The following is an 18,423-nucleotide window of genomic DNA, read 5'->3' on the forward strand; positions in this document are numbered from 1 at the left end:
TGCAAAGCGTAGGGAAGGTGTTCCTGGCAGGGAAATAGTCCTCCAAGAAAGTCTGGAGGCAAACGAGAGCTGAGAGTCTTGGGGTGGGAGCAGGTGTCTGAGACAGAGCAGGTGAGGAGCAGGGGCGGCTCAGTTTTCTTTTTTTTGAAATGGAATCTTGCTCTGATATTCAGGCTTGAGTGCGATGGGGCAATCTCAGCTCACTGCAACCTCAGCCTCCCAGGTTCTAGGGATCCTCCCACCTCAGCCTCCTAAGTAGCTGGGATTCCAGGCATGCGCCACCACATCTGGCTAATTTTTTGTGTGTTTTGACTGGAGGCGGGGTTTCACCATGTTGGTCAGTCTGGTTTCAAACTCCCGGCCTCAAGTGATTCGCCTGCCTCAGCCTCCCAAAGTGCTGGGATTACAGCCATGAGCCACCACGCCCGGCCCTTTTCCCCACTCTCTATTTCTTTTTTCTATTTTTTTTTTGAAATGGAGTCTTGCTCTGTTGCCCAGGCTGGAGTGCAGTGGTGTGATCTCAGCTCACTGCAACTTCCGCCTCCTGGGTTCAAGCAATTCTCCTGCCTCAGCCTCTCAAGTAGCTGGGACTACAGGCGCCCACCACCACGCCTGGCTAATCTTCGTATTTTTAGTAGAGACAGGGTTTCACCATGTTGGCCAACCTGGTCTGGAACTCCTGCCTCATTGATCCGCCTGCCTCAGCTTCCCAAAGTGCTGGGATGACAGGTGTGAGCCACCACGCCCGGACTCAGACCAGTTTTCTGAGCCCCTTCAAGGCTGCTGTTGGCAGGAGAGGCAACAGGCTTTTGGTTGGGGGGCCCAGGCTCCGGAGCCCAGCAGGGGTTGGGGAGGGCTGAGCCTCAGATGTCGGCTTCAGGATGGTGACAGCTTCCACCTGCCCGGCCCCCAGGCCTTTGCCCAGGAGACCCTGCGGACACTGTGCCTGGCCTACAGGGAGGTGGCTGAGGACATTTACGACAACTGGCAGCAGCGCCACCAGGAGGCCAGCCTCCTGCTGCAGAACCGGGCGCAGGCCCTGCAACAGGTGTACAATGAGTTGGAGCAGAACCTCAAGGTGGGTGGGCAGTAGGGCACCCAAGGGGGCCCTGGGACTCTCCTGCCCCTGCCAGGGAGCTGGGCGGCTGCTCAGCATCTTCCCAGTCCTGCCCTCCTCCCCCACCAGCTGCTGGGAGCCACAGCCATCGAGGACAGACTTCAGGACGGCGTTCCTGAAACCATCAAATGTCTCAAGAAGAGCAACATCAAAATATGGGTGCTCACTGGGGACAAGCAGGGTGAGTCCTGGGCGGCTCCAGGTGGCTGAGCCCCCTCAGCATGGATCTTCAAATTTCCCCAAAGTTTGAAGGCTCACGCCTGTCATCCCAGCACTTTGGGAGGCTGAGGCGGGTAGATCACTTGAGGTCAGAAGTTTGAGACCGGCAGGGCCAACATGGTCAAACCCCGTCTCTACTCAAAATACAAAAATGGTCTTGGCCGGGTGTGGTGGTGCGGGTGGGTAATCTCAGCTACCCTGGAGGATGAGGCAAGAGAATCGCTTGAACCTGGGAGGCGGAGGTTGCAGTGAACCAAGGTCATGCCACTGCACTCCAGCCTGGGAGACAGAGTGAGACTGTCTCAAAAAAAAAAAAAAAAAAAAAAAAAAAAAAAAGATTTTCAGGGTGCCCTCTGTTGGCCGGGAGCCAGCCCAGGGAAAAATATTCAATTATTTCCCTTCTGATTTAAAAAGATATTAAGGCCGGGCGCGGTGGCTCACGCCTGTAATCCCAGCACTTTGGGAGGCCAAGACGGGCGGATCACGAGGTCAGGAGATCGAGACCATCCTGGCTAACACGGTGAAACCCCGTCTCTACTAAAAATACAAAAAAAAATTAGCCGGGCGTAGTGCCGGGCGCCTGTAGTCCCAGCTACTCGGGAGGCTGAGGCAGGAGAATGGCGTGAACCCGGGAGGCAGAGCTTGCAGTGAGCTGAGATCTCGCCACTGCACTCCAGCCTGGGCGACTGAGGGAGACTCTGTTTCAAAATAAATAAATAAATGGTATTAAGACATTTTGTGGGTTCCTGAAGGCACCGTGGATCCTAGGCACATGTGCCTGATGATTCTGGCCTCAGACACATCTCTGGGCAGCCCAGTTCCAGCCAGAACTGCAGTCAAAATCTCAGGGCTGGCTCTCATTGGCGAGCCTGGGTTACGAGCCCTTCTCTGAACCAATCACCACGGCCAGGGGGTGGGGCATGCGGCTGCCACTGGTCGGGCCAGGGTCCACCGGGTAGAGTGGGCGTGGCCCCCAGTCCGCCAGGGCAGGGCGGGTCGCAGAGGCGCTGAGCAGGTCTGGTTCTGGTTCGCAGAGACCGCTGTTAACGTCGGCTTCGCCTGCGAGCTGCTGTCAGAGAATATGCTCATTCTGGAGGAGAAGGAGATTACGTAAGAAGTGTGGGGTTGGGGGGGTAAGCAAGGGTAGTGGGGAGGTGAGGACAAGGGGCACCTGGCCCAGGTGCTTGTCTCATTGGACGGGGAGCCCGAGGCACAATGGGAAGCGGGGGATTGAGGGGGAGAGAAGGATAGGAGGAAGGAGTGGGGGAGTGGGCAGTGGAGGGAGCCTCAAGGGAAGGGGAAGGGGCAGGGGAGGGAGAGGGGGAGAGGCAGAGGAGGGGAAGGAGCAGAGGAGAGAGAGGGGAGGGGAGAGAGAGGGAAGGTGAGGGAGAGGGGTGGGGCAGAGGTGGGGAAGTGGGCAGTGGAGGGTAGAGGGAGGGGCAGGGGAAAGGGGCGGGGAGGGGCAGTGGATGGAGCCGGAGGGGAGGGGGGGAGGGGAGCCACAGGGGAATGGGCAGGGGAGGGGGAGGGGGAGGGGGAGGGGTGGGGGAGGGGGAGGGGCAGTGGAGGAGATGGGAGGAGAGAGGGAGGGAAGGGGAGGGGAGCGAGGAAGGGGAGAGGGGGACGGGGAGGGGCAGCGGTGAGGGAGTGGGCAGTGGAGGGGTTGGGAGGGACAGTGGAGCCCCCGGGGAAGTGGGGAGAAGCCCGCCCCGTCCCCTGCCCGGCTGACCCCTGCGCCCGCCCCGCAGCCGCATCCTGGAGACCTACTGGGAAAGCAGTAACAACTTTCTAACCAAGAAGTCCCTGTCGCAGGTCAAGCTGGCCTTGGTCATTAACGGAGACTTCCTGGTCAGTGTCGCTCAGGGTGGACGGCGGGGTCCCGGCGCCAGGGAGGGGCCTGGAGGGGCGGCGGGCTCGGGGTGGGGGCCTCAAAGAGCCCCGGGGTGGGGGCTGCTGGCAAGGCCGAGGGCCGGGCAGGGTCCAGTCTGGACCGGAGACCGCGGCACCTGGCACAGTGCCCTCCCCGCCGGCCAGGACAAGCTGCTGGTGTCCCTGCGGAAGGAGCCGCGCGCCCTGGTGCAGAACGTGAACGTGGACGAGGCGTGGCAGGAGCCCGGCCAGTCCAGGAGGGATTTCCTCTACGCCAGGCGCCTGTCCCTGCTGTGCCGGAGGTTCGGGCTCCCGCTGGCCGCGCCGCGGGCCGAGGATCCGGCCGAGGATTCCGGAGCTCGCCGTAGGTCCGAGGTGCTGCAGGAGCGCGCCTTCGTGGACCTGGCGTCCAACTGCCAGGCGGTCATCTGCTGCCGCGTGACTCCCAGGCAGAAGGCCCTGATCGTGGCCCTGGTCAAGAAGTACCACCAGGTGGTGACCCTGGCCATCGGGGACGGCGCCAACGACGTCAACATGATTAAGAGTGAGTGGCGGCGGCAGGGCTGGGGGTGCCTGGGACGAGTGGGGGGCGGCTGATGGAGGTGGCGGTGGGACGGGGGGGACCTGAGGCAGGTGGGGGGGGCTGATAAGGGACAGAACGATGGGGGGGGTCTGGGGGCGTGCGAGGGGCTGACCAGCTGCCTGTGCCCCGCAGCCGCGGACGTGGGCGTGGGGCTGGCGGGCCAGGAGGGCATGCAGGCAGTTCAGAATAGCGACTTCGTGCTGGGCCAGTTCTGCTTCCTGCAGCGCCTCCTGCTGGTGCACGGCCGCTGGTCCTACGTGCGGATCTGCAAGTTCCTGCGCTACTTCTTCTATAAGACCATGGCCAGCATGATGGTGCAGATCTGGTTCGCCTGCTACAATGGCTTCACTGCCCAGGTGCGTCCCCCGCCCTGGCTGCCCCATGACCAGGGCCTCTGGGAATGCCGTGCCCTTCCCATAGCTGCTAGGAGCAGCACTGGGCACACTGAGAACCCCGGAATCCTCGGTGGGCAGGGCTTGCCTGAGGCCACATGGCAAGGCTGCATTAGTGGAGGCCTAGAGTCCAGGTGAAGGGAGGTGATGGTCCCTGTCATCACCTCTGTGATGACAGAGGTGCCCAACAACTTCCAGGATATTTGTTTTGTTTTGTTTGAGACAGAGTCTCACTCTGTCACCCAGGCTGGAGTGCAATGGCACGATCTCGGCTCACTGCACCCTCCGCCTCCCGGGTTCAGGTGATTCTCCTGCCTCCACCACCCGAGTAGCTGGGATTACAGGCGTGTACCATCAGGCCTGGCTAATTTTTGTATTTTTAGTAGAGACGGGGTTTCACCATGTTGGCCAGGCTGGTCTCGAACTCCTGACCTCAGGTGACCTGCCCACTCCGGCCTCCCAAAGTATTGGGATTACAGGCGTGAGCCACCGCGCCAGGCACACTCAGAGCTTTCAAGCAAGGGCAGGCACTGCACATGGACCTCCTCTTCTGGGGACAGTTGAGGGAACAAGACCTTGAACCCCAGAGAAGATCCGATGTGGGAGCTGGCGCTCCACTCAAGACTCTGAGCGGTATCATGACAAGGACTAGAAGAGCCCCAGGGCAGTGCTGTTCCCTGCGTGTAGGGAAGCCGTTGGGAGTCAGGTGCCTTTGAGAAGGAATGAGCCCCCATCACTAATACCTGGGCATTTGAGAGAGAGTTTTACGGAAACCCATTAGTAAGTATATATTGGTTTCTGTTTTATTTTTATTATTATTATTTTTTGAGACAGAGTCTTGCTCTGTTGCCCAGGCTGGAGTGCAGTGGCACAATCTCGGCTCACTGCAACCTCCGCCTCCCGGGTTCAAGCGATCCTCCTGCCTCAGCCCCCATACTGGCTGAGATTACAGGCGCCTGCCACCACAACCAGCTAATTTTTGTATTTTTAGTAGAGACAGGATTTTGCCATGTTGGCCAGTCTGGTCTTGAACTCCTGACCTTGTGATCTGCCCGCCTCAGCCTCCCAAAGTGTTGGGATTACAGGCATGAGCAATCACACCCAGCCTTTTTTTTTCTTTTTTTTTTTTTTTTGAGACAGAGTCTCGCACTGTCGCCCAGGCTGGAGTGCGGTGGCGCGATCTCGGCTCACTGCAAGCTCCGCCTCCTGGGTTCACACCATTCTCCTGCCTCAGCCTCCCGAGTAGCTGGGACTACAGGCACCCACCACCTCGTCTGGCTAGTTTTTGTATTTTTTAGTAGAGACGGGGTTTCACCGTGTTAGCCAGGATAGTCTCGATCTCCTGACCTCGTGATCCGCCTGTCTCGGCCTCCCAAAGTGCTGGGATTACAGGCTTGAGCCACCGCACCCAGCCCTTTTTTTTTCTTTTTTAGGCAGAGTTTCATGCTTGTTGCCCAGGCTGGAGTGCAATGGTGTGATCTCGGCTCAGTGCAACCTCCATCTCCTGGGTTCAAGCGAATCTCCTGTCTCAGCCGCCCGAGTAGCTGGGATTACAGAGCCCATCACCACACCCAGCTAATTTTTATATTTTTAGTAGAGATGGGGTTTCACCATGTTGGCCAGGCTGGTCTCAAACTCCTGGCCTTAAGTGATCTGCCCGCCTCAGCCTTCCAAAGTGCTGAGATTACAGGCATGAGCCACTGTGCCTGGCTTGTATCTTTTTCTTGAGGCCATCCAATTAAAGCAAAAACCCAGAGGTGCCGTTGTGAGGGAATTTGATCATGCTTTCCTGCCTTCCTTTATCTTCCCACCTTTATCAGTCCACACTTCACCCCACCCCAGTCCCAGCCCCAACCTTGAGTGTAACTCGACTTTCTACCTCACCCAGAACCCTCCCTGGGTGCCTGCTTGGCAGGTTCCTTGGGTGTCTGGAGGCTGACTTGTTCTTCTTGCCCTTCTCCCCCGGCTCAGCCCCTGTATGAAGGATGGTTCCTGGCTCTTTTTAACCTCCTGTACAGCACCCTGCCAGCTCTCTACATTGGGGTATTTGAGCAGGTGAGCAGTGCAAGACTGGGTCCTCCTTTCAGGTCTCTGCTCAGCCTCTCCTCCTCTCCTCTGCTCCTTGCGGGGAGGGGGGCTGGGAGACCTTCAGGCCATAGGGTGGGGCTCAGGGGGTGCAGTCCAGTACCTCTCCCTACCCACTGCCATTGACCTCCTCCCACCGGAGCCTACGCTCATCCTGGGGCCGTCCAGCTCCTCCTGTGTGTGGGAGCCCCCACCCTGTGCTGGAGCCCCCAGGCCTCTGTCTACCCATCCATGCAATGGGGAGAGGGGATCAGAGCAGATGACTCTGCTAGGTTTATCATCCCCCAGCTCTAAGAGGCCCCAGCTATGCAATCTGGAGTTGGGAGGGTGGGTCACATGGAACGTTCCACATGATGGAAGTGTCCCACTCCTATGCAGTCCAGCACAGAAGCCGGCAGCCACACGTGCCCAGTGAGGAACGCTTGTGCTATGGCTGATGTGACCCAGGGACCGGATTTTACATCTCATTTCATGTTTGCTAGAACCGTTTTTTTTTTTTTTCTTTTTTTTCCGAGACAGGATCTCACTCTGTTGCCCAGGCTGGAGTGCAGTGGCACAGTCTCAGCTCACTGCAACCTCTGCCTCCCGGGTTCAAGCGATTCTCCTGCCTCAGCCTCCCGAGTAGCTGGGATTACAGGCGTGCACCACCACGCCCAGCTAATTTTTTTTATTTTTAGTAGAGACAGGATTTCACTATGTTGGCCAGGCTGGTCTTGAACTCCTGACCTCAGGTGATCCCTCCACCTTGGCCTCCTCAAGTGCTGGGATTACAGGCGTGAGCCACCGTGCCCGGCCTTGCTGGCATCTTTAACCGTGGTGAGATACAAATCACGTAAACTACCCTGTCTCAGCCAGACTCATGCCTACAGCTCAGCAGCACCCAGTGCATTCGTGTGGCCACGTGACCAACCTCCAGGGCTCTTTCCATTGCATTTTATTTTATTCTGTAGACGAGGTCCCATTCTCTCACCCAGGCTGGAGTACAGTGGTGTGATCACAGCTCACTGCAGCCTCCACTCCTGGGCTCAAATGATCCTCCTGCCTCAGCCTCCCAAGTAGATGGGATTACAGGTGCGCACCACCACACCCAGCCACTTTAAAAGGTTTTTTTTTTTAGAAATGGGAGGTCTCACTACGTTGTCCAGGCTGGTCTCAAACTCCTGGCCTTAAGCAATCCTCCCACGTTGACCTCCTAAAGTGCTGAGATTACAGGCGTGTGCCACCGTGCCTGGCCTTCCTTGGTTTTAATTCACTTAAACTCCAAGAGTCACACACAGAGAGTGGCCACCCTACTGGCCTGCCCAAGGAGGTCCTGATCTCTGTTGGGGGTCCCCCATCCCCCACAATCCCAAGAGCTTCCCCTTGCCCCCAGGACATAAGTGCCGAGCAGAGCCTGGAACAGCCGGAGCTGTACTTGGCGGGGCAGAAGGACGAGCTCTTCAACTACTGGGTCTTCGTCCAAGCTGTCGCCCACGGCATGGCCACCTCTCTGGTCAACTTCTTCTTGACGCTGTGGATCAGCCGCGACACGGCGGGACCTGCCAGCTTCAGCGACCACCAGTCCTTTGCGGTCGTAGTGGCCTTGTCCAGCCTGCTGTCCATCACCATGGAGGTGGGCAAGGTCCTCACCTCCCCGGGGCCTTGGACACGGCCTATGGAGGCCTCCTCCCCCGGGGACCACTGCTTTGGGGGCCTTGCTGGGTGCCCTCCCTGGACCCTAGGGGCGGGTGTCCTGGTGCAAGCTCCGCCGGGCCCCGGATTTACCCCACGCTGCCTGTCCAGGTCATTCTTATCATCAAGTACTGGACTGTGCTGTGCATGGTGACCATCCTTCTCAGCCTGGGTTTCTACGCCATCATGACCACCATCACCCAGAGCTTCTGGCTCTTCAGAGTATCCCCCAAGACCTTCCCGTTTCTGTGTGAGCCCCCATGGGGAAGTGTGAGGGGCGGTCGTGGTGCCAGGAGTCCCTGATGGAAGAGGTGGCAGGTTGCTCATGACAGTCGTCTGGCAAAGTGTCCCGGGGAATGGGCTCCTTTATAAACCAGGCACAAAGGCACCAAGGCGCTCCGTGGCCTGGGGGCGTCTTCGGAGCTGGGGGCAGGGAAGGCAGCACAGGCTCCCAGCAGGCTTTGCTGTGACCCCGCCCTGCCCCCAGACGCTGACCTCAGTGTGCTGTCCTCCCCCTCCATCCTGCTGGTGGTCTTGCTGAGCGTGTCCATAAACACCTTCCCTGTCCTGGCCCTCCGGGTCATCTTCCCGGCCCTCAAGAAGCTGCTCACCAAGGTGAGGTGGGCCTGGGCCTGGGGTCCTCACCCGGTACATTCCAGGACCCTGGTGGGGGAGCCACGCGGGGTTTAGGGACTGCAAGGTGTCCCAGCCCCTCTCGGGCCTCCAAGACACTGGGCTGGGGGGGAAGGGTGGGTGCGGAGCCCCGACACACGCCCAGTGCCCCCGGGACCCGATTTCCCAAGAAGGGAGACCTCACTCCCCAGACAAAGCAGCAGAGAGCACCCAAGGCCACCCTGAGTTCCAATGCTGATGCCACTGGACTCTTAAGGTTTTATTTATTTATTTATTTTTATTTTTTGAGACAGGGTCTTGTGCTGTCACCCAGACTGGAGTGCAGTGGCACAATCTTGGCTCACTGCAACCTCCATCTCCTGGGTTCAAGCGATTCTCCTTCCTCAACCTCCCAAGTAGCTGGGATTACAGGCGCACACCACCACGCCCAGCTAATTTTTGTATTTTTAGTAGAGACGGTGTTTCATTATGTTGGCCAGGCTGGTCTCAAACTCCTGACCTCAAGTGATCCGCCCGCCTCAGCCTCCCAAACTGCTGGGATTGTAGGAGTGAGCCACCGCGCCCGGCCTTAATGTTTCTATTTAATTAATTGATTTTTTTAGAAATAGGGTCTCACTCTGTTGCCTAAGTGGGAGTGCAGTGGTGTGACCACGGCTCACTGAAGCCTCAACCTCCCAGGCTCAAATGATCCTCCCACCTCAGCCTCCCAAGTAGCTGAGACCACGGGCAGGCACCACCATGCCCAGCTAATTTTTTTTTTCTAGAGATGGGAGTATTATTATGGTGCCCAGGCTGGTTCGAACTCCCGGGCTCATGCAATCCTCCGGCCTTGGCCTCAACATGTTGGGATCTCAGGCATGAGCCACACCGTGCCCAGCTGACACCATCAGATTCTACCCTGAATGATCTAGGGCTTGGGGATTGAGATGACGGAAACAACCTGGAAATGGTTTAGGCAAAAGGAGGAACTTGGAAACAGTCCGTTGACAGATGAGTGGGTCAACACAGCGTGCTCCATCCGTGCAATGAAACACGCCTGAGCCATGAGAAGGAGTGAGGCTCTGACAAAGGCCACAGCATGTGCACCCTGAGGACATGTGCTCAAGGCCGGGCGCAGCGGCTCATACCTGTAATCCCAGCACTTTGAGAGGCCGAAGCAGGTGGCTCGCTTGAGCCCGTGAGGTTGAGGCTGCAGTGAGCTATGATTTTGCCACTGCATTCCTATCTGAGCAACAGAGCAAGACCCCACCTCCAAAAAAAAAAAAAAAAAAGAGGGGGACTTACTAGCCCATGTAACCAAAACATACGTGGAAAAGCAAAGCAGGTTGCAGCTGAGATGGGCCCCAGAATTGACTGGAACGGTGTACCTGCCCTGCCACCTCTGTTCTCCCTGCCCAGCTCCTGCCACCTTTACTGCACAGGCTGGACACATGGCTGTTCCAGGCTCACCTCTCCTAGATTTGCCACTAAAGGGCAGCCAAGGCACCTGGTGGCTGGTCTAGAGTTAAGTCTCAGGGAAGGACTCTGATTGGCTGAGCCAGGGTTAAGTCCCAGGCAGTAACTCTGATTGGCTGATCCAGGGTTAGTTTCCAGGGCAAGGCCAATTAATGGGTCTTGAAAAGCAAAGGACTAGAGTCCTCCTTAGAACTCGACACTGGGAGCTGAGGAGTCTAATTGGCTCAACTTGGGTAGGGAAGAACCTAGCCAATCAATAGTGGCCAAGGGCTTTGACTCCTGCCTCTCCTCCTTGGGGGACAGGTCACCTGAGAGCCATCAGCCAAGTGTAGGAGTCTGGTTCCCCTGCTCTCCCCTTTGCTTTTCAGGAGGAGAAGGTGGAGGAGGGTCCGAGCGGGGATGTTTTTGCCGCGGAGCCCTTGCCTCATTTATACCGCGAGTCTCGTGCCCGGCGTTCCAGCTATGCCTTCTCCCACCGTGAGGGCTACGCAGACCTCATCACTCAGGGTACAATTCTGCGGAGGGGACCAGGGGTCAACAGTGACATAGCATCTGAATCCATAGACCCGTCTGATGAAGTGGCATCTTGAAGCTCAAAGGAGTCACACTGGCATCTCAGGAAGATGTCCTTCCTGGGGAAGAAGAAGTGCCAGTCACAGGAGCAGGTGTCCTCCCTGGAAGTACGGCACCTCCCTACAACTAGCTCATCATTTTCTATGGATAGACAATCCGCTCTTCATTCAGGAAACCAACTTGCCCTCCCCAGATATGTGCTTACCAGCACCAACAGGCTATCTGGGTCTTTCCAGGAGCAAGTGCCAAGGGTACAGGAGAGGCCACTGTCACCCAAGCAGAGGGCACCTTCTCCTGAGAAGTTGCTGTTGACCAAGGAGAGGTCATATTCTCACCAGGAGAAACCACCGTTGCACAGAGAAAGCCAGCTGTCATCTTCTGAGAGCCAGCCGCAACCTCTGGGGAGCCAGTCATTGCTTTCAGGCCAGCTGACATTGGAGAGCCAGCCAGACTCCTCAGAGAAGTCAGCATTTTTGAAGCCCTCCACACCATTATGGAAGAGCTGGCAAAAGGAGCCCCTCACCCCCAAGGAGGGGACGGTGCCACTTCCAGACAAGACCCACAAATCTCAGGTGGAGACTCTGCCACCAAGTCTGGAGGAATCGTCCACGTCCACGAGCGAGCAGCCTATGGAGGTGGAGCCCTGGCCCGCGGAGAAACAGTCCTCATCATCCATGGAGTGGCTGCTGGTGCCTGGGGAGGAGCAGCCATCCTTGCCCCCAGAGGAGCAGTCATTGCCCTCTGCGGAGGAGACCAGGGGTCAGCAGTGACATAGCATCTGAATCCCTAGACCCATGTGATGAAGAGGCATCTTGGAGCCCAAAGGAGTCACACTGGCATCTCAGGAAGATGTCCTTCCTGGGGAGGAAGAAGCGCCAGCCAGTTCTGCTGCAAGTCAACCAGCATGCAGGGGGCCTCCCTCTAAAGACAAGGGCTCCACATGCTTTTCTTTTTCTAATAAACCAGGGTCCATCTGACCCCAGCGCTAATTCAGGCTCACTCTTTCCCTACAGTTTTTTTGTGATGGAGTATTCCTTCCTGGTTTTTAAAGTCAGAGCACTGACCTCTAGTGCTCTAGCCGGGTATCTGCAGGGAAAACTTTTCTTCTTCATACTGGGGTAAGATAATGTGGGTCAAGCTTCATTGCTCGCAAAAGTAGTTTATTAAAATCTGTGGCTCCCCCACTGCCTGACAGCTGGCCCCTCCCAGGAAGGTTTATAAATTCCAGTTCTGGTACCATCTAGCTTCTTCCTCTGTCGGGAAGCCCTGGTTTCTCCCCTTCAAAGACACCTTCATTCACTGGGGTCTCCGTTCACTGTAGACTCCAGAAAGCAGTGAGCAGTGATGTCACAGAAGCAGGTCCTGACAAGGTCTGCATCCTGGGGCTTGGTTGACTCAAAGGCACCAAGCTTTTCTTTCAAAGGCGCCAAGCTTTTCTTTCTGTTTCTTAACCATTCCCTGTGGGCGGTGGAGTTGTGTGGGTGGTGGAGGCTCAGAGCAGGCTGCTGGCCCAGGAAGAAGATGGGACTCGAGCAGAGAGGGGCGAGCTGGGTGGAATCAAAGTCCCTCTTCCCTGCACTCCCGTCCTCCCACCCCAGCCTTGAGGTGGGTGAGTTCCATTCCCGCCCCGCATCTGTGCCCGCATCTGTGCCCGCATCTGTGCCCGCATCTGTGCCTGACCGGTCGGCCAACACACACACCCAGATGAGCGACTAGAAAATAATTTATTGAAGAAAAACAAATCAACAAACCCAGCACAGCAATGGTTAACAATGACGAGACTTTTTTTTTTTTTTTTTTAACTTTTAAGCCTGTCGCCCGAGGGTGAAGGTGGAAAAGGGCTTCTCTCCCCTGTCACTGGAGGGGAGGGGAACTTTGGAGGGTCCACGTGATGGCTCCCCTGAAAGCAGCCCTCAGTTCCAGTCTGTTTAAAACACTCAAGGCCGCAGGGCCTGTTGGCTCTTCCCTCACCCGCAGCTGAGCTCATTCTACCGAAACCAGCCCCTGCAGGGGTCCGACAGGGCCACGAGGAGGAGCCCCAGGATTCTCTTGGCCTGATTTTGCTTAAACCACTTGGGGCAGAGAATGTGAAATGGCCCAAGCTGCGACTGGTGCAAGGAGCATCCCAGCACTGGCATCATTTCAGATTTCAGGTCGGCTGAGCCCTCAGCCCCAGGCCCAGCACTCCAGACCCGGGCTTTCTGCTTTATGGGGTGAGAAGCACCCCCTTTAGCTTTCCCACCTCCCCTACTGGGGCCTGTCCCCGAAAGCCGCCCCACTCATCTCTCCCCTGCTGCTCTCTCCTCCAGCCTCGGTTCCCAGGCCAGCACATCTGTGCCCCTTCCACCTCCAGGGGCTATTTGGGGATGGCTCAGGGACATGGCCTCATGGCACAAGAGGAGTCAGAGGCAGAGGACATTGTCCCAGAGCCCCCTTTGATGATTTTGGGGGTCCTCTGTTCTCTAGGCTCCCAAAGTGGGCTGGGAGGGAGGGGTCTCTGCAGGCGTACACCCCCTGCCTCCCAGACAGGACAGAACGGCAGACTCATGTTCAGCCCAGGGAGGGGAGGCTGAGGCTGTCTGGGTGGAGGTGGCGGAGGGGGCGGTGCTGGTGCCTGCTGTTGGGGGCCTCAGGAGGGTCCTTCAGATCTCAGGAAGTTGGGGCGTACCCCCGTCCCCCACCACCCTGGGCGACAAGACAAGAATAGGCTGATTGTCTCTCTCCTCTGAACAAGACACTTGGGAGTTCATGCTAAAGTGAAACCAACCAGGTGATGCGGGGTTGGGGTGTTCTAAGCCGTCGAGGACACCAGAGCGCCCCCAAGAACCAGGAATGGCCGGGGGGGCTCGGTGGTTCCCACCTGGCTGGGGCAGGCAGTGGCATCTCGGAGCTGGGAGGCGGGAGAGACCTGGGCACTGAGGCTCTGCTCCCGCCCCCTCTACCTGGAGGCCCGTCCACCTGTCCCGGCTGGACACAGTTCCTTAGAAAGGAGGAAAGAAACAGTAACGAAAAAGCGCCGAACAGCACGATCGGGCACCAGACACACAGAAGCCACACGGAACCGGCCACGCCCCCCGCCCCCCACCCCCCACCCCGACCACTTCATTACAATTAGCGTCAAGAAAGAGTACATTAGTCATGCACCAACTCAAATTCCATTTTCTTTTTTTTTTTGCATTTTTCTTCCTTTTTTTTCTTAAATTACATTTGAACACAGAACACAGAGAATAATAAATACTCTTATAAGACATGACTCCAGAAAACAAGAAACAGAACAAGCCAGAGAACAGAAAGATATACCTCTGCCTCTCTCTCTCTCCTCTCCCTCTCTCTCATTCTCATTCTCTCGCTCTCTCTCTCTCTCCCCCTCTCTTTCCTAAAGGACTCGTTTAAATAAGAATCTGTAAACGCCACTGGTCCTTCCTGCCGCAGTCTCTCTCGCGATCACGCTCCCTCTGACTTTCCCTCTGGTCTCCAGCCCTGACATTCAATGCGTCTCCCACGGAACTCGTCAACAAACGACATGCCATCGTCTGCAAAATTATAATTTAACGGTATAAAGCTTCAAGTCACGTATTCCAAAAACTAGCTAAGGATTTTTTTTTTTAAATCACATAAACTATACATTAAATATTTTGAGGTATTTCAGAGAAAATTGTCAAAGGCTCGAAGGAATTGTGCTGGAGGTGTTGTTCCCTGCATGGAGAATGGATGCTCTTTGGTATGTGACAGCCAAGTGGGCATGGGGGGGAGGCAGGAGAGGGCCCGAGGGGCTGGGGGGCGGGGCGGGGATAGAGCTTTCTGTGGGGGTCTGGCCAAGTTTGGGATGGGGCCGGGAACAGGTTGTGTGTGTGTGTGTGTGTGTGTGTGTGTGTGTGTATGTGAGAGAGAGATGAAGATATCTGAAAAGGACCCAGGAGTCCTGGGCCACTTTATATTTTTTGTAGAGGTGGGGTCTTGCTGTGTTGCCCAGGCTGGTCTCAAACTCCTGGCCTCAAGCGATCCTTCTGTCTCGGCCTCCCAAAGTGCTCCTGGGCCACTTCTGTGACCAAGAGGCTTGACCCGATCTGACCACAGTTCAGCATAGCTAAAACGTTCCACAACGAGAACGATCCCAAGTCAAGTCCTACATTTCCAGCAGGGAACAAAACTGGAGGCCCCCTAGTGTCTGACCCTTGGGGCCCTGAAGGCCAAGCAGAGGGCATCTAGGAGACCCACCCCCTGCCAGGCCCATGCTCTGGCCAGTGCCTGAGGCCCAGGCATCGATTTTCTGAGAAGCTCACTGGGCCAGGGCTGCAGCGTGATTCTCTTGGATCAGAAGCATTTTATTGCCTTTGAGAGCCCCTTCCTCCACTAAATGTCTACCTACCTGTAATCCTAGCACTTTTGGAGGCTGAGGTAGGAGGACCCCTTGGGGCCAGGAGTTCAAGACCAGCCTGGGCAACATAGCGAGACCCCCATCTCTACAAGAAATCCCTTAAAAAATTTAGCTGGGCATGGTGCATGCTTGTGGCCCCAGCTACTGGGAGGGTGAGGCGGGAGGATCACTTGAGCCTAGGTAGTCAAGGCTGCAGTGAGCTACAACTGCACCACTGCACTCCAGCCTAGGTGACAGAGCAAAATCCTGTTTCTAAAAGAGAAATTTAAAACGTATATCTATAGGCTACCTTGGTATAAAAACAAATAATATGGTATGTTGAATAGGTCCGCACCTTCTTGGACCTAAATCTTTTTTTTTTTTTTTTTTTGAGCCAGAGTCTTGCTCTGTCACCCAGTGGTGCAATCTCGGCTACTGCAAGCTCTACCTCCCGGGTTCACACCATTCTCCTGCCTCTCAGCCTCCCCAGTAGCTGGGACTACAGGTGCCCGCCACCACACCCAGCTAATTTTTTTTTGTATTTTTAGTAGAGATGGGGTTTCACCGTGTTAGCTAGGATGGTCTCAATCTCCCAACCTCATGATCCGTCGGCCTCGGCCTCCCAAAGTGCTGGGATTACAGGTGTGAGCCAACCGTGCCCAGCCACTGACCTAAAGCTTTTTTAAAAGAAATTAAAACGTGGGCCCCGGACCTGCTGGGCCCATAGGCTATGTCAGTACGGCCTGGAGTGGACAGGACAACTCTAGGTTCATCCATCAGGAACTTAGGGGTGGGGACAGGAGAGAAACTGAGGCCCAGGTTTTAGTGGGAGGTGGGAGATACTGAGCTGCTGGCACCCAGTGACACCACAGAAGAACAGGAGCCAGTGTGTGCATGTGTGTGTCTCTGCGTGTGTGTGCATGTGTATCTGCATGTCTGTGTCTGTATGCGGTGCCTGCGTGTCTGCATACATCTCTTCATGTGTGTGTGTGCCTGCGTGTGTGTCTGCATGCATGCTCTACATGTGTGTGCACATGTATGTGTGTGCAAGTGTCTGTGAGTGCCTGCATGTGTGTGTCTGCGTGTTGTCTGCATGTGTGTCTGTGTCAGGGGAGACAGGTGGGGTGCTGAGCAGGAACGGGAACCATTTCTACTATTAGGAACCCCCCAACACCCAAATGTTCTAGAAGCATCACTCAGATCCGGTCGCTTGGAAAGCTGGGAGCAGAGCGAGTCGATAAGGACAAGAGAACACTCCATACACGTCTTTGGTTCAAGAAGAAGGCACTCATCGACCTCACCATCCTCTCCCTCCCTCTCCCGGTCTCTCGTTCTCTCTCTCCCTTTCTGTCTCTCTCTCTCACTTTCTCTCTCTCTTTCTCGCTCTCGCGTTGGGGAAGGGGTGGCACCCGGCAGGTGGGGCCCCGAGCCGGATCCCAGGCCAGGGAATCCTGTCATCCAGCACAAATCCTTGGGAGAAATCTTTGGTATCAGGCGTGATTTTCCAATCACAGACATGAGCTTGAGTGAGGTAGCCTTTACCTGGGGGAGGGGAGGGGCATTTCACTAGAAATGTCTTTTGCATTTTCAAGGGGGGTGGGCGGGCCGCTTCCTCCCTGGGAGGCAGCCGATGGGTGGAGGGATTTCAAGGAGGGGGTTCCTTCTGGCGTTGGATCTTGAACCCCCGGAGGAGGCGGGCTCCTGGGATCCCGCGGCCGGCCAGTCTCGGAGGTCACCCAGACCAGATTAGAGGAGCGGGGGAGGGCGCGGGGTGGGAGGGGGGCGCTCATCTTAATTTCCGACCCTTCCCACTTGTAAATTTTTTTGGCAAAAACTGGAGCAAGCAGATTCCACCTTCTTCAGCTTCTTCTCTCTTTGGCGAGAGTGGAGACCAACACCAGGTTCAACCCCGCTGCCCCCTGCAAGTCCAGTTCAGCCCCCGAAGCGGGAGGAAAGGGGGGCGGTCAATTCCAGAAGGTTCCACGCAGGAAGCGGCTCCACGGCCCCGTGCAGAGGGGCTTCTCCGGGCGGCCCCAGCGGCGCCTTCTCCGTCGGGGTCCCCTTCTCCGGGGAGCCTGGGCGCGGTCTCCCGTGTCCGGGGCTGCAGCCTTCCCTGCGCTCCACGAAGGTGCCTAAAGGTAAAGTGAACTCAACAGAGATGGCGGGGCGGGGGCGTCTGGAGTTTACCGCATGTGGGAGCCCCCCGTCCCCTGCGGCCTGGGATGGAGTGGGAAGGGTGCTCGCCCGTGGGTGCTGGGCGCCCGCCGCAGGCCCCTCCCCAGCCTTTAAGGCAGGCGATTCTTGGCACGAGGAATCCTGGCCGCTGGGAGGGGCAGCTCAGTTCTCGGCCGCAGGGGCCGTCCTGCCAGCGGGTGGGGTTGGTTTTGGGGAGGGTGGGGGACCGTAAGGATCCGGCCTGGTGTGGGTTTTTGGCGACTTTGGAAGGGGCTGAGGTCTCTGGAGTGGGGGGCCAGGGCGGGGGGGAGGAAGGAAGGTTTCTTCTACCTCCCTGGGGGCGGGGGGCAGGGGATCTGGCGGAGGAGGGGTTATTCTTTAAAATTCCTTTTTTAAATACCCGGTTTATATTTCTAGTATGTGCTTCTTGACCCGCTTTAGGGGACAACACAGTGAGCCCTGGTTTTTCTCGAGGCCCTCTGGGCGTCCTGAATGGAGAGGGGGCTGGGGAACCCCTTTCTGTCACCCCCTCTCCTCTGTGGGGGTGGAGGGCTTCCTTTGGCCTGGAGGGAGTGGGCATGGAGGGAGGAGGGGGGCCCTTTTTGTGCACTTGGGCTGGGGGGTGTGCTGCTTCCCCCTCCCCGGGTGTGGGGGGCCCGGACAGCACCCCCTCCAGGTGCCCCCTGGGGGCGGGTCTCCGGGCCGGCAGGATGAGGGGAGGAGACGTGGGGGCACAGCGCCCAGGCCGTGGAGGCAGGGAGGGCGCGGGGCCGGGGCGCCTTAGGCCTTGGAGAAAGTGGCCGTGGCACCAGCGGGGCCTCCGGGGGCCGTGCTGGGCTCCTCAGCCCAGCGGTTCATGCAGCGGCGCCGCGCGTTCATGAAGAAGTTGCTGACGGTGTTGAGCTCCAAGCCGAGCTGCTGCGAGATGGTGACCTGCATCTCCTTGGACGGCCGCTTATTCTCCTTGAAGATGGCGATTAGCGTGCGCCGCTGCAGGTCGGTGAACACCAGGCGCTGTTTCTTGGGTTGCAGTGCGCGCTCCTTCTGCTGCTCCTGCTCCTTGCGCTTGCAGGCTGCGGGCGAGCAGCGAGCGGGCGGGCGAGCGGGACACAGCGCCACCGTGTGGCCGGCCGGGGAGAGGCAGGCGGCGCACGCCGCCGGGAGGATGGAGGAGGAGGGGAGAAGGGACACGTTGGGGAAAGGCGGGTGCATATAAGGACCCAGGGAGAGCGCAGGAGGAAAAGGAATGCAGGGAGAGGCGGAGGGGGAGACAGCGGGGAACACAGGGACGCAC

At 57.3% G+C, this 18,423-nt stretch overlaps 3 protein-coding genes across 5 annotated transcripts in view; 2 read left to right on the forward strand and 1 right to left on the reverse strand.

The window, feature by feature from the left end:
• Nucleotides 1–10,614, forward strand: part of ATP8B3 (ATPase phospholipid transporting 8B3) — a 28,807-nt gene extending 18,193 nt beyond the window's left edge. For all 3 annotated transcript variants that reach the window (XM_033199900.1, XM_033199901.1, XM_033199902.1), the window contains 11 exons: nucleotides 914–1,078; nucleotides 1,187–1,298; nucleotides 2,371–2,446; nucleotides 3,085–3,184; nucleotides 3,371–3,749; nucleotides 3,921–4,144; nucleotides 6,152–6,235; nucleotides 7,638–7,877; nucleotides 8,048–8,186; nucleotides 8,424–8,551; nucleotides 10,393–10,614. In XM_033199900.1, coding sequence (XP_033055791.1) covers nucleotides 914–1,078; nucleotides 1,187–1,298; nucleotides 2,371–2,446; nucleotides 3,085–3,184; nucleotides 3,371–3,749; nucleotides 3,921–4,144; nucleotides 6,152–6,235; nucleotides 7,638–7,877; nucleotides 8,048–8,186; nucleotides 8,424–8,551; nucleotides 10,393–10,614 — 1,869 coding nt within the window. The remainder of the gene's footprint in view (nucleotides 1–913; nucleotides 1,079–1,186; nucleotides 1,299–2,370; nucleotides 2,447–3,084; nucleotides 3,185–3,370; nucleotides 3,750–3,920; nucleotides 4,145–6,151; nucleotides 6,236–7,637; nucleotides 7,878–8,047; nucleotides 8,187–8,423; nucleotides 8,552–10,392) is intronic.
• Nucleotides 10,615–10,628: 14 nt separating this feature from the next.
• Nucleotides 10,629–11,586, forward strand: LOC117076429 (zonadhesin-like). The gene has a single exon (XM_033199903.1). The coding sequence runs from the start codon at nucleotides 10,648–10,650 to the stop codon at nucleotides 11,365–11,367; it is 720 nt and encodes a 239-aa protein (XP_033055794.1). The 5' UTR covers nucleotides 10,629–10,647; the 3' UTR covers nucleotides 11,368–11,586.
• Nucleotides 11,587–12,399: 813 nt separating this feature from the next.
• Nucleotides 12,400–18,423, reverse strand: part of ONECUT3 (one cut homeobox 3) — a 31,990-nt gene continuing 25,966 nt past the window's right edge. Inside the window, exon 2 of the mRNA XM_033195940.1 lies at nucleotides 12,400–18,202. Coding sequence (XP_033051831.1) covers nucleotides 17,910–18,202 — 293 coding nt within the window. The 3' untranslated portion in view covers nucleotides 12,400–17,909. The remainder of the gene's footprint in view (nucleotides 18,203–18,423) is intronic.

This window comes from Trachypithecus francoisi, unplaced genomic scaffold (assembly GCF_009764315.1).
Source record: "Trachypithecus francoisi isolate TF-2019V2 unplaced genomic scaffold, Tfra_2.0 Lachesis_group5, whole genome shotgun sequence".
NCBI classification, from domain to species: domain Eukaryota; kingdom Metazoa; phylum Chordata; class Mammalia; order Primates; family Cercopithecidae; genus Trachypithecus; species Trachypithecus francoisi.